This window comes from Lithobates pipiens, unplaced genomic scaffold (genome assembly GCF_037356315.1).
Source record: "Lithobates pipiens isolate NorthernLeopardFrog02 unplaced genomic scaffold, aLitPip1_a1.2 Scaffold_28, whole genome shotgun sequence".
Lineage (NCBI taxonomy): Eukaryota > Metazoa > Chordata > Amphibia > Anura > Ranidae > Lithobates > Lithobates pipiens.
The window spans coordinates 230,542,558-230,556,126 of NW_027507789.1; the positions used below are offsets into that span (position 1 = coordinate 230,542,558).

At 49.7% G+C, this 13,569-nt stretch overlaps 1 protein-coding gene across 5 annotated transcripts in view; it reads left to right on the forward strand.

The window, feature by feature from the left end:
* Positions 1 to 2,827: 2,827 nt before the first annotated feature.
* The window catches only part of LOC143936269 (cilia- and flagella-associated protein 337-like), a 105,009-nt gene continuing 94,267 nt past the window's right edge, over positions 2,828 to 13,569 (forward strand). For 2 of the 5 annotated variants that reach the window (XM_077460707.1, XM_077460708.1), the window contains exons 1-2: positions 2,831 to 4,427; positions 4,537 to 4,616. In XM_077460707.1, the coding sequence (XP_077316833.1) occupies positions 4,412 to 4,427; positions 4,537 to 4,616 (96 nt within the window). In that variant the 5' untranslated portion in view covers positions 2,831 to 4,411. Of the gene's footprint in view, positions 4,428 to 4,470; positions 4,617 to 13,569 lie in introns of those variants that run through there. The other 3 variants (XM_077460711.1, XM_077460710.1, XM_077460713.1) reach the window with 3 other exon arrangements.

Sequence of the window (13,569 nt, forward strand, 5' to 3'; positions counted from 1 at the left end):
CCCCCCTCCCGCCTCATCCGGGAGGAGGAGGAACCCAAACCCCTCTCCCGCCTCCTCTGGAGGGAGGAGGAACCCAAACCCCCCTCCCGCCTCCTCTGGAGGGAGGAGGAACCCAAACCCCCCTCCCGCCTCCTCTGGAGGAGGAGGGACCCAAACCCCCCTCCCACCTCCTCTGGAGGAGGAGGAGGAGCCCAAACCCGCCTCCTCCGGAGGACATAGTCAGGTTGAAATAAAAGATCAATTAAACCAATAATAAAATAAATAATACACCGCCTCGTCGGGGGAGGGGGTTTTACACACTACGCCCCTTGGTTGAAGGGGAGCAATACTTTTAGAAGAATGGAGTAAGGACTACTATGGCCCATATCTGCTCCGGTGTAGAACCTCCTGAAATAGAGATATAGCCAGGGTGACAGTGCGATCAGCGGCACATTGTCAGAGCGGATTCCATCCAGCAGGGGGATCTCTCTCTCTCTCTCTGCTCAGCGGGGCCATAGAGAACAATGGGAGGGGGGGGGGGGAGGGGTCTGATTGGTCCCCGGCTATGAAGGGGCCTTATAATTCCAGAAAGAGGCCATCAGAGACGTATGGACCAAGTGCAGGGTCTACAACAACCAATCACAGCTCAGTATACTGCACCGCCCTCTACACCAAGAAACAGACACTAATCTCTGGTTTATCCCCCTTCATGACCTGGACATTTCCTACTACTCAGCACTGCACTACTTTAGTCGGTCATCACACGGTCATGTGACACTGTCCACCAATCACATCTTTATCTTTTCCTTCACACAGATTTCCTACATCCAATAATTTCATCATCAATTCCGAACAAAATGAATTCTACTCCATGTCTGGAAAATCCCAATCCGTGTGTTCTATATCTATATACTATGGGACGTATACATCTATATACACTGCACTGGGGCGTATACATCTATATACACTGCACTGGGAGTATACATCTATATACACACTGCACTGGGACGTATACATCTATACACACTGTACTGGGAGTATACATCTATATACACACTGCACTGGGACGTATACATCTATACACACTGTACTGGGAGTATACATCTATATATACACTGCACTGGGACGTATACATCTATACACACTGTACTGGGAGTATACATCTATATACACTGCACTGGGACGTATACATCTATATACACACACTGCACTGGGAGTATACATCTATACACACTGTACTGGGAGTATACATCTATATACACTGCACTGGGACGTATACATCTATATACACACACTGCACTGGGACGTATACATCTATATATACACTGCACTGGGACGTATACATCTATACACACTGTACTGGGAGTATACATCTATATACACTGCACTGGGACGTATACATCTATATACACTGTACTGGGAGTATACATCTATATACACTGCACTGGGACGTATACATCTATATACACACACTGTACTGGGAGTATACATCTATATATACACTGTACTGGGACGTATACATCTATATACACACTGTACTGGGAGTATACATCTATGTATACACTGCACTGGGACGTATACATCTATATACACTGTACTGGGAGTATACATCTATATACACTGTACTGGGAGTATACATCTATATACACTGTACTGGGAGTATACATCTATATACACTGTACTGGGAGTATACATCTATATACACTGTACCGGGAGTATACATCTATATACACTGTACCGGGAGTATACATCTATATACACTGTACCGGGAGTATACATCTATATACACTGTACTGGGAGTATACATCTATATACACACTGTACTGGGAGTATACATCTATATACACACTGTACTGGGACGTATACATCTATATACACACTGCACTGGGAGTATACATCTATATACACTGTACTGGGAGTATACATCTATATACACACTGTACTGGGAGTATACATCTATATACACACTGTACTGGGAGTATACATCTATATACACTGTACTGGGATGGGGGTGATCAGAGATTTATGGGGCGGAAATCTGACACTAACTGACCGGGGGGGGGGGGGGGGTCACTGACCTGTAATGAGGTATTACCAGGGCCAGTGGTGGTGTATCAAGGATGGTTATGGCATGTTGGAGGGCATCATGAGGTAGTTATGGGGTATTATGGGGTGTCGGGGGGCATTTGCGGTACCCTATGAGGTGTCAGGGTGACATGCGGCGACGAGGAGCACTCTGACACGCCCACATTGGGGTGACTCACCCGCTCGGTGGATCATCTCCGGGCCTCGCTCTCTCGGCTCTCTCAGGCGCGGTGAATCGCTTGCCGATCACACAGACTCTCCGGCTCGGCGCTCCATTCCCCCGCCTGGACGGCCTGTTTGCGGTGCACGCCTCGTTCTGAGCATACCGCGCTGATTGGACGAGGCGGAAAGCGAGCTCTCCATTGGCTGAGAAAGGGAGGAAGTTGATTAGCTGGTTTCATCTGAGAGGGAAACCAGGATGTAGATCAAATCCACCGACTATACACCCCTCCCCCACCGGAGAGACCCAATATATCCTAAATTTCATTATGTACACTGCACCCTCCCCTCCTCCTCCTCCAGTGATCACATGATCCTTTCCCCTCCTCCCAGTAATCACATGATCCTCTGCCCTCCTCCCAGTGATCACAAGATCCTCCCCTCCTCCCAGTGATCACATGATCCTCTCCCCTCCTCCCAGTGATCACATGATCCTCTCCCCTCCTCCCAGTGATCACTTGATCCTCCCCTCCTCCCAGTGATCACATGATCCTTCCCTCCCAGTGATCAGGTGATCCTCTCCTCCCAGTGATCACATGATCCTCCCCCTCCTCCCAGTGATCACATGATCCTCTCCCCTCCTCCCAGTGATCACATGATCCTCTCCTCCTTCCAGTGATCACATGATCCCCCTCCTCCCAGTGATCACATGATCCTATCCCCTCCTCCCAGTGATCACATGATCCCCCTCCTCCCACTGATCACAAGATCCTCTCTCCTCCTCCCACTGATCACATGATCCTCTCCCCTCCTCCCAGTGATCACATGATCCTCTCCTCCTTCCAGTGATCACATGATCCCCCTCCTCCCAGTGATCACATGATCCTATCCCCTCCTCCCAGTGATCACATGATCCCCCTCCTCCCACTGATCACAAGATCCTCTCTCCTCCTCCCACTGATCACATGATCCTCTCCCCTCCTCCCAGTGATCACATGATCCTCTCCTCCCAGTGATCACATGATCCCCCTCCTCCTCCCAGTGATCACATGATCCTCTCCTCCCAGTGATCACATGATCCCCTCCTCTCCTCCTCCCAGTGATCACATGATCCCCTCCTCCCAGTGATCACATGACCTCTCCCCTCCTCCCAGTGATCACATGACCCTCTCCTCCTCCCAGTGATCACATAACCCTATCCCCTCCTCCCAGTGATCACATGACCCCCTCCTCCCAGTGATCACATGATCCTCTCCCCTCCTCCCAGTGATCGCATTATCCTCCCCTCCTCCCAGTGATTACATGATCCTCTCCCCTCCTCCCAGTGATCAAACTATCCTCTCCCCTCCTCCCAGTGATCACATGATCCTCTCCTCCTCCCAGTGATCACATGATCCTATCCCCTCTTCCCAGTGATCACATGATCCCCCTCCTCCTCCCAGTGATCACATGATCCCCCTCCTCTCCTCCTCCCAGTGATCACATGATCCCCTCCTCCTCCCAGTGATCACATGACCTCTCCCCTCCTCCCAGTGATCACATGACCCTCTCCTCCTCCCAGTGATCACATAACCCTATCCCCTCCTCCCAGTGATCACATGACCCCCTCTTCCCAGTGATCACATGATCCTCTCCCCTCCTCCCAGTGATCGCATGATCCTCCCCTCCTCCCAGTGATCACATGATCCTCCCCTCCTCCCAGTGATTACATGATCCTCTGCCCTCCTCCCAGTGATCAAACTATCCTCTCCCCTCCTCCCAGTGATCACATGATCCTCTCCTCCTCCCAGTGATCACATGATCCTATCCCCTCTTCCCAGTGATCACATGATCCCCCTCCTCCTCCCAGTGATCACAAGATCCTCTCCTCCCAGTGATCACATGATCCCCCTCCTCCTCCCAGTGATCACATGATCCTCTCCCCTCCTCCCAGTGATCACATGATCCTCCCCTCCTCCCAGTGATCACATCATCCTCCCCTCCTCCCAGTGATCACATCTTCCCCTCCTCCCAGTGATCACATGATCCCCTCCTCCCAGTGATCACATGATCCTCTCCCCTCCTCCCAGTGATCACATGATCCTCCCCTCCTCCCAGTGATCACATGATCATCTCATCCTCCCAGTGATAACATGATCCTCTCCTCCTCTCAGTGATCACATGATCCTCTCCTCCTCCCAGTGATCACATGACCGGCAGGAAAGGTGAGGTGGGGTGGGTTTCCTGGTCACTTTGTCACCTTGGTCTCCATATATTCTTATTATTGATATTGTCCGGTGCCGCCATGATTAATGATTCTCTGATTGGATGCAGATTCTCCTCTCTGCTTGTCTATAAGATCCCCATGGATGATGTGCCGTCCTTGTCACAGGCCTTTCTACAGCTGGAGGAAGGTGAGGACCTCAGAACTTACCCACATTAGAAGGGGGTTAGTGACAGTGGGGGAGGTGCTGGCATAGTGGGGTTATGCCATTTGGCAGTGAGTGTGGGGGTGATGTATGGGGACAGGGTTGCACAAGGACTGGTGAGAATGGGGAGGGAGAACTGGATCAGGGGAGGGAAATGCAGGAGGATCTCTAACCTCTTACAGTCTAATGAGAACCTTTGAGGCCACGAACCGCTGACATCCTTCAATATGTGAAGGGTAGTGAGGCATAGTGGTACAAAGATGGTGAAAGTCATTGGGTGCCAGACACTTCTTGGATGCAAAAGAGGTTTTATTTATTTTAACAGTCCTTTTTATATTTTGCAAGGGAAAGAGGGTTAGGGCCAGGACACCCTTACGTGGTTGCAATTTCCATTGGCAGACTCCAAGACTTCAGGAGGAGGACAGCCGTACAGGGAAAGGCACCACTTCTGCACATGCACATTTGCTGTCTCCTATGGCAACAGTACTTAACAGTTTCTAACGCAAAGTTCGACCATTCTCTCAGCTTCACTACAATGTCCACTTGCAGCTCTTCAGCCCCTTGAGCTCCTGGTCTCTCACTGGATTCTCTGACTCGCTGACTCTGAATCCCTGGAGCTCCTCAAGGCTTTTGTGGTGGTATCTTCCTCAAGTGTCACCCACCCTTCCCTGCTGGGTCCCTAGCTTAGCATCCCAGATACTTCTCAAGCTTCACCCCTGATAACCAGCTTGGTTTTCTATCTTGACATACAAGGCTGCTCTGCAAGGGTCGCCTCCGCAGGTTGGGAGGTTTAAATACCTGAGCATTATCCAATGGACAGGTCAGGTTTTTATTCATGCAAGAAACAGCCACATCAACAGATGGGACCCCCCACTTCTTGGTGAAACTTTCCTCCAGAGGATAATGCATAGAAAACCTTTTAGGAGGAGCAAACAGTTTATCGGGATGTCCCCAATCCTCATACAACAATTTATCCATTAAGGGATGAATTGGAAAGGAATAGGCAGTCTGTGGGGCTTTCCTGACTCCCAGGGAAGAAACAGAGGACGTAGCGACTTCAGCAGCAGGCATTCTGAATGTGGTACGCACCAATTCAGTATAATACTGCACCTGCTTTCTGAGTGCCTGGGAGGAGGGGACTCTCTCCTCTTCCTCTGATTCATCCGACTGCTCAAGATCCCTGTCCCAAGATAGGGATCTCTCCTCATTGTCAAAAGAATCATCTGAGAGAGGAATGTCAGCAGAGGGAGGGGATCTACCCCTTTTCCTGCTATCTTTCAGGGAAGCAGAAATAAAATTCATGATTCTCCCTTCAAAACCCTCCAATGTAGCCCTAAGGGAGTCCTCAGTGACATATACCGGGGCTGACACATTAGGAGAGGCTGCAAAACCTGACAGGGGCACTGACTCATCCTGTGAGGCTGGCTCCAGTCTTGCAGGGGGGATGGTAACTTACAGGCATTTTTAGAACCTCTGGACCTAGGCGGTGATTTACCAGTGCTCTTGTTACCTCCCCCTGAGACCCTCTTACGAGGAGACATAGTCCTAAGCTACAAGCAGAGGTACTAGTACAAAGTCCAATCACTGTTGTGCTAAAAGTCTCACAATAAATATATATGCTTAATACTGCACAACCTGATGCTGAGTAGGTGTCTAAGGTTTGCCTGGATCCAATCCCCTGGGATGCTTACTGCCCACAGCTCCTGTGTCTCCACTTACAGCCCCCTGACGCTCTGGGCTTTTAAAACTGCCGCCTGGCGCCTGCGCAGTACAGCGCTGTGCATACCAATGTGCACGGCTCACAACCACACTCCCCCTCCTCCATTAGCCCGGGAGCGTGCTCGGCGCGTGCACGAGGACCGCCGGAATCCAGGGGGGGAAAAGGAGTCTCATCAGAGCTGCGTGGGACCCCCAGACTACGAGGAACCCCTGTATTACCTTGTTGTGGCAGGGACTGCAGTGGAGACGTGAGACCTCTGGAGAACCAGGCTTCACTGAGCATGTGTACTGAAAGGCATGTAAGTATGCATCAGGCTGCTCTTACTCCCTCTAGTGGTGGAAACCAGGTAAGACATACAACTACTCAAAATGAAGAAATACATCATATAAATATATATAGTATTAACTTCCCTTACCTGTCCTCGCCGCAGGAATTGCTGAAACAGACAGAATCCAGCCTTCACCCATCATGGCCGGCAGAGTTAGAACCCCAGATAAACCTGAAGGTTGGCTTTCTCAGAAGAACCTCCTACCTGGACCTTGTAAAAGACTCTGCCAGAAACTTTCGTGCGCTCTGTGTAAACAGTACACCAATCTGGTTTTCCTAGAGCCCAGTCTTCCAATAGGAGAGGACTTACAGGCCAAACCTCGTTTCTTCGGATGACGAGGCCCGGGTACCATACCATCTTGGGAGTCAAATATCGGCCCGAGATATGGATTTGGTTTGTTGTAGCCCTTAGGCCCCCGCAAGGACCTGCACAGAGCTTTCTTCATAGCACATGTTTTACGTGACCAACCACCATAGACACTGGCGAAAAAACTGAGGTGCCTCCCATATGGGAGGGGTTATATAGGGGAGGAATTCTCCTTAATTGGGGTTAACCAGTGTCCAATCACCAGAGGTGACTATATAACCCACTATGTGTCCCGTGTCCCGTGATGTATGATCAAGAAAGTCATTTAAAACTGCTTGCGGTTTTAATGTAATATCTTGTTCCGGCAATATGGATAAAAATCATTGAGAAAAATGGCATAGGTAGCCCCCCCTGCCCATTACCAGCCCCTTTGGGTCTTGTACGGATATTAAGGGGAACCCCGTACCCATATTAAAAAAAAAGAAAGGCGTGGGGCCCCCGGGCCCTATATACTAAGAACAGGAGTATACAGGCAGTGCAAACAAGACAGGGACTGTGTAGGTTTGTTGTGTTAAGTAGAATCTGTTTGTAATTTTGAACTGGTACATTTTTAAAGTGTAGCTCCAGTCAAAAAATCTATTTTTAAGCTTTTTGGAAAACATAGGAAAGGGTTATCACCCCTGTATCATTTTTTTGGCCGTCCATATTTTTTCATCTCACTTCCTGTTGTCTCCTTCCGTTTGCAAGTAGGAAACGTTTGTAAGTTGGATGTTTGAAAGTAGGGGCCTGCCCTATATGCTCTGCAGAAATGGCGGAACAAGGTGTTGGTTTTGCCACAACATTGTAAGCCCTCAAAGTGACTCTTGGTGGGCGCTGGAGCGCCCTGCTGTGAACGATTATATCAAGAATTGTAATTACATGCCATTGTTGAACAGTGGTAGAAAAATTGGGCCTTTGGTGGTTGTGGTGCTGGTGCCACAACACTATAAGTCCTCACAGTTACTCTCGGTGGGCGCAGGAATGAGCCCTGCTGTGAATTATTATATCAAGAATTGTAATTACATGCACATGTTAAACAGGGGCTGAAAAATTGGGCCTTAGGCACTGCTTGCTGGTGCCACGACACTGCAATCTCTCCCAGATACTCTATTTATTTGTAGTGCAGGGATGAGCCCTGCTGCAAAGCATTGCATCAAAAATTTTAATTACACGCCCCTGTTAAACAGGGGCTGAAAAATTGGGCTGGTGGCATCACCCAGAACCAAAAATGTTCTTCCAAGATATCAGCGGAGGAGGAAGAGGATAGACAGTCAACATAACAGGACAGTCACTCAGCATCAGCATAGGCAGTCTTGAAGGGATGTGATATTTCAAAATAAATTATTCGGTTACATCAGCTTCAGGTGCTTGGTAGCTGGTGGTGATCCAAGACTGATTCATCTTTATGAAGGTCAGTCGATCAACCGAGTCGTTGGAAAGGCGCACCCTGTGATCGGTTACAAAGCCACCAGCAGCACTGAAGGTGCGTTCTAAAAGAACGCTGGATGCAGGACAGGCCAGTAGCTCAATTGCATACTGTGCAAGCTCTGGCCAGTGATCCATCCTCAAGATCCAGTAAGCCAGAGGATTTTCGGTGGGAAAGGTGTCCAAGTCTGACCTTGTTCCTAGGTATTCCTGCACCATGTAAATCAGATGCTGGCAATGGTTGCTGGAACCGATCATACCTTGGGGCTGCGGACTAAAAAATTGTCTGAATGCATCGGTCAGACGGCCACCTTCTCCATCGCTCCTTCTGACCGATGCCTCAGCAACACGTTGTCCAGGACCAGGAGTTTGTAACCTCCCAGTCTCTGGGAAAGCGTTGCACAGACCTTTCTGCAAGGCCTCCCGGAGATGTCTCATCCTCTGCTCCCTCTGCGATGGCAAGATAAGGTCTGCAACCTTACCCTTGTACCGTGGATCAAGGAGAGTGGCCAGCCAGTAGAGGTCCCTCTCCTTGATCCGAAGAATACGAGTATCCTTCCGCAGGCTTTGCAGGATCAGGGAGGCCATGCAGCGTAGGTTAACTGAGGCATTCGGTCCGGAGTCCTCTGGGTCACTAAGGACAACATGATCCGCAGCTACCTCCTCCCAGCCACGTACAAGTCCACAGGTTTCTTGGGACTGTAAATCATCCCTACAAGACTGCTGCTGCTGATGCTGAGTGCCAGGCTCCACCTGCATGCTGACACAATCCTCCTCCTCCTCCTCTTCCTGTATGATGGGTGGGACAGCAGGAACACTGTCTGGATAAAGGGGGGCCTTGAGAGGCAAGGAAGTCCTCTTCCTGCCTCTGTTCTGCCTCAAGTGCCCTGTCCATTATTCCACGCAGCCTATGCTCCAACAGGTGGACAAGAGGTACAGTGTCACTGATGCATGCACTGTCACTGCTCACCATCCTTGTGGCCTCCTCAAACGGTGACAGGACAGTGCATGCATCCCTGATCATGCCGCACTGGCGTGGTGAGGAAAAAACCGAGCTCCCCTGACCCTGTCCTGGTGCCGTAGTCGCACAGGTACTCGGGAGTTCCACCTGGTGGGCATGTCACATATAAGGCGGTTCTTGGGCAGGTTCAACTCCTTTTGGAGCTCAGCCAGCTGAGCACAGGCATTAAATGATCGATGGAAATGCACACAGACTTTCCTGGCCTGCTTCAGGACATCCTGTAAGCCCGGGTACCTGCCCAAGAATGGCTGCACCATCAGGTTAAGGATGTGAGCCACACAGGGCACATGGGTCAGTTGTCCCTGTCGGAGGGCGGAGAGGAGGTTAGTGCCATTGTCGCAAACCACCAATCCTGGGTTAAGCTGGCGTGGCGTCAACCACCTCTCGGCCTGCCCCTGCAGAGCTGACAAAATATATGCCCCAGTGTGGCTCCTGTCCCCCAAACAAACCAGCGCAAGCACGGCATGGCATCATTTTGCCTGCGTACTTGCGTAGCCCCTTGAACGCCTGCGGAGCACCGCTGGTTCAGAGGACAGAGCACTGGAAGAGGCCATGGAGGAAGAAGAAGAGGAGAGGGTGGAGGAGAGAGGTGTGTCACAACCAGTAGTAGCATTTTGGAGGCGTAGTGGCGGAACAACCTCCAACACTACTGCACCTTGTCCTGCATCCTTCCCAGCTGCCAGAAGAGTGACCCAATGGGCCGTGAAGGACAGGTAACGTCCCTGTCCATGCCTGCTGGATCATGAGTCAGTGGTAATATGCACCTTACCGCTGACCGCCCTGTCCAGCGAGGCAAGGACATTGCCTTCCACATGCCGGTAGAGAGCGGAATCGCCTTCCGTGAGAAAAAGTGGCGTCTGGGGACCTGCCACTGAGGAACTGCACATTTCACAAACTCGCGGAAGGGGGCCACGCAAGATACGCTTGAGACATATGTTGCAAATAGCGGTGCGATCTGATGCACTCGTCTCAAAAAAGGCCCACACCAAAGAACTTTTAGAATAACGCGCAGAGGCAGCGCCCTGCACAGGCGGAGCTCTGCGGTGTGATTCAGTCGGTGTGCTGCCCCCCGGAGAGCATCCTGCCTCGTTGGAGATGTGCCTCCTCCTCCTCCTACCAGGCACCCATATGGAGTCAGTGCCCTCATCAACCCCTACCCTTTATCACTGGAGCAAACCTGGCAGTATGCTGCAGCTTGTGGAACATGACTGCTAGATTGCTTTCCTTCTTGAGCATCCCCTCTCTCTGCGCTCACGCTACTGCCTTCCTATAGCTGAGTATCATCATCAGAGCCTACAAAACGCTGGGCATCCTCCTGGAGCATGTACCCAACACTGTGCTCAAACAGTTCGGGGGACTCCTCAGGAGGACGTGGTGGGTCTAGGGAAGGAGTCACTGATGATGACATTGAGACGAGGGAAGGGGATGCATTGGCAGCTGCTTTGCCAGTACCCTGAGCCTGGGTGAGAGAGGATGAGGAGGATGAAGAGGGCTTGGTCATCCGCTCTACCAAGTCTTTGGCATGATGCGGCTCAACAAGTCCAGCTGCTGAAAATAAGGACAAGCGTGTCCCATGGCCACGTGCTGATGACGATGCACCGCGTCCATGACCAGCACTGTTGTCTCTAGACACAGAGCCTGCTTGCCCTCTTTTATTGGCTCGCGCCTGTCTGCCTCTCCTTGTTGGCCTTCCAGACATGGTAATGGCCTGCAGGGAGATGGGGAAAACCAGCAATTGGGTAGTGTATATTGTGCTGGAGGCATAAAACGCCCACTAACTCCTGCAGATGTCTTTATTATAGAACACCAGCAATAAAGGGCAGATACAGGCGTGGCCTACACAACGTTCCCGGAAGTGACGAGTGTGTTCTGCCGCTAACCAAGATCCAGGAAGTCACCCATAGTGTCTGCAGTGAAACACATGCAGATGATCCTGGCGTTAGGAGGCACGGTGAAACACACAACTTTTAATGCTGTTTTTCTATTTTAACAATGTACGCAGATAATTAAATGGGGTAACTTACTAGCTTGTGCAATTAACTTTAAAATAAAACGGAATTACGCTATGTGCAAACTCTGCTTTGTTTTATGACATTTGTGGAGCACTGTTGAAAGCTGGACCCTAGTGGATGACGTATGAAATTTGGTAAACCTAGAGAGGGAATACTTCCTTAGGGCTCTTTTGCTCAACTTTGTCTGGTGAGTTTAACCCCCTAAGGGGGACGTGTTACATGTGGTTAAATCCTGCCATTATCTGGTGGAAGTGACACTAACAGCACTTTGAAACAACCACCGTTATCACCTTGCAACATTGATTAAATCACTACAGTCACCTTTCCTGCACATTAAGGACTCTTTTTAACTTTTTATGGATATAACTTTTTATGGATATATCTTGGACTTTATCTAGAGCGCTGTTTTAATACTGAAATTTTCAGGAATCGCATTGATTAATTTCTGTATTACTTGTTACATAGATACAGGTGTATATTGTGCTGTGCTGGAGGCTAGTGATGGCCGAACGGTTCGCCCGGCGGTCGTTTCGCGGCGAATTTCCGACATTCGCGGTCCGCACGTTCGAACGCCTTTTTCCGTCGTTCGCCGCGGCGGACTTACGTGTTTAATGTATACAAGAACTTTAACCTTTGGTGACACGTTTATCATGTGATACAGGACAGCCAATTGAGACATGACAGCACATGGACACTTGTACATTCCCCCTAACCTATAAATACACCCGATCCGGTGGCCATTTTACATTCTTTCTTCTGTTAAGATAGGGACAGGTTCCTGTGTGGAGTAGGGAGAGATAAACCACTAGCTATTTGGTACACAAAAGTTCTTTTCAGGACTGGTATAGGTGTTAGGTGTTGATAGGTTTGCTGTGCTGCTGATTCTTGCAGCAGCCTGAGTGTCTTTTGTTAGTTTAGAGAAAGGGAAAGGACGGTGTATGCTACAGGGACAGCCAGATTAGTCTTTCATCATCATCATCATCATCATCATCATTAGCTGTTACTATCAAGGTCCACAAAAGAGCTGTTCCAGTAACCACTAATCGTTCTCTTTTTTTGCCAATTTGTATAGGGACAGGAAGGAAGCAGTGTTGTCAGGCAGTGAGGGTAATTTTAAAGACTTGCTGTTATTATTAGTTCCACAAAGGTTCTTTTCAGGACTGGTATCAGTGGTACAGTAATAGGCTTGTACATGTATAATATTCTTTCTTCCAAATATAGAAAGGATATTATACTTGACTGCTGCCCTTCTGCTGCAGTCTGCTAAACATTCACAACTCACTTGTTCCACAAAAGTTCTTATAAGGACTGGTAACTTGGTATAGGGTGCTACGGTACATAGGCTTGAGTGCGGTACAGTCTGCTGTTCTGTAAGGACCGCTATCGGTCCACAATAGATAGGGTTGACGTGCACCACTGCTGACCGCTGCCCTATACTGCAGCAGTCCTTCAGCGGTATAGGGACTGACGTACAGTCTGCTAATCACTAACACACAACCTGCTTGTTCCACAAAAGTTCTTATAAGGACTGGTAACTTGGTATAGGGTGCTACGGTACATAGGCTTGAGTGCGGTACAGTCTGCTGTTCTGTAAGGACCGCTATCGGTCCACAATAGATAGGGTTGACGTGCACCACTGCTGACCGCTGCCCTATACTGCAGCAGTCCTTCAGCGGTATAGGGACTGACGTACAGTCTGCTAAACACTAATACACAACCTGCTTGGTCCACAAAAGTTCTTATAAGGACTGGTAACTTGGTATAGGGTGCTACGGTACATAGGCTTGAGTGCGGTACAGTCTGCTGTTCTGTAAGGACCGCTATCGGTCCACAATAGATAGGGTTGACGTGCACCACTGCTGACCGCTGCCCTATACTGCAGCAGTCCTTCAGCGGTATAGGGACTGACGTACAGTCTGCTAAACACTAATACACAACCTGCTTGGTCCACAAAAGTTCTTATAAGGACTGGTAACTTGGTATAGGGTGCTACGGTACATAGGCTTGAGTGCGGTACAGTCTGCTGTTCTGTAAGGACCGCTATCGGTCCACAATAGATAGGGTTGACGTGCACCACTGCTGACCGC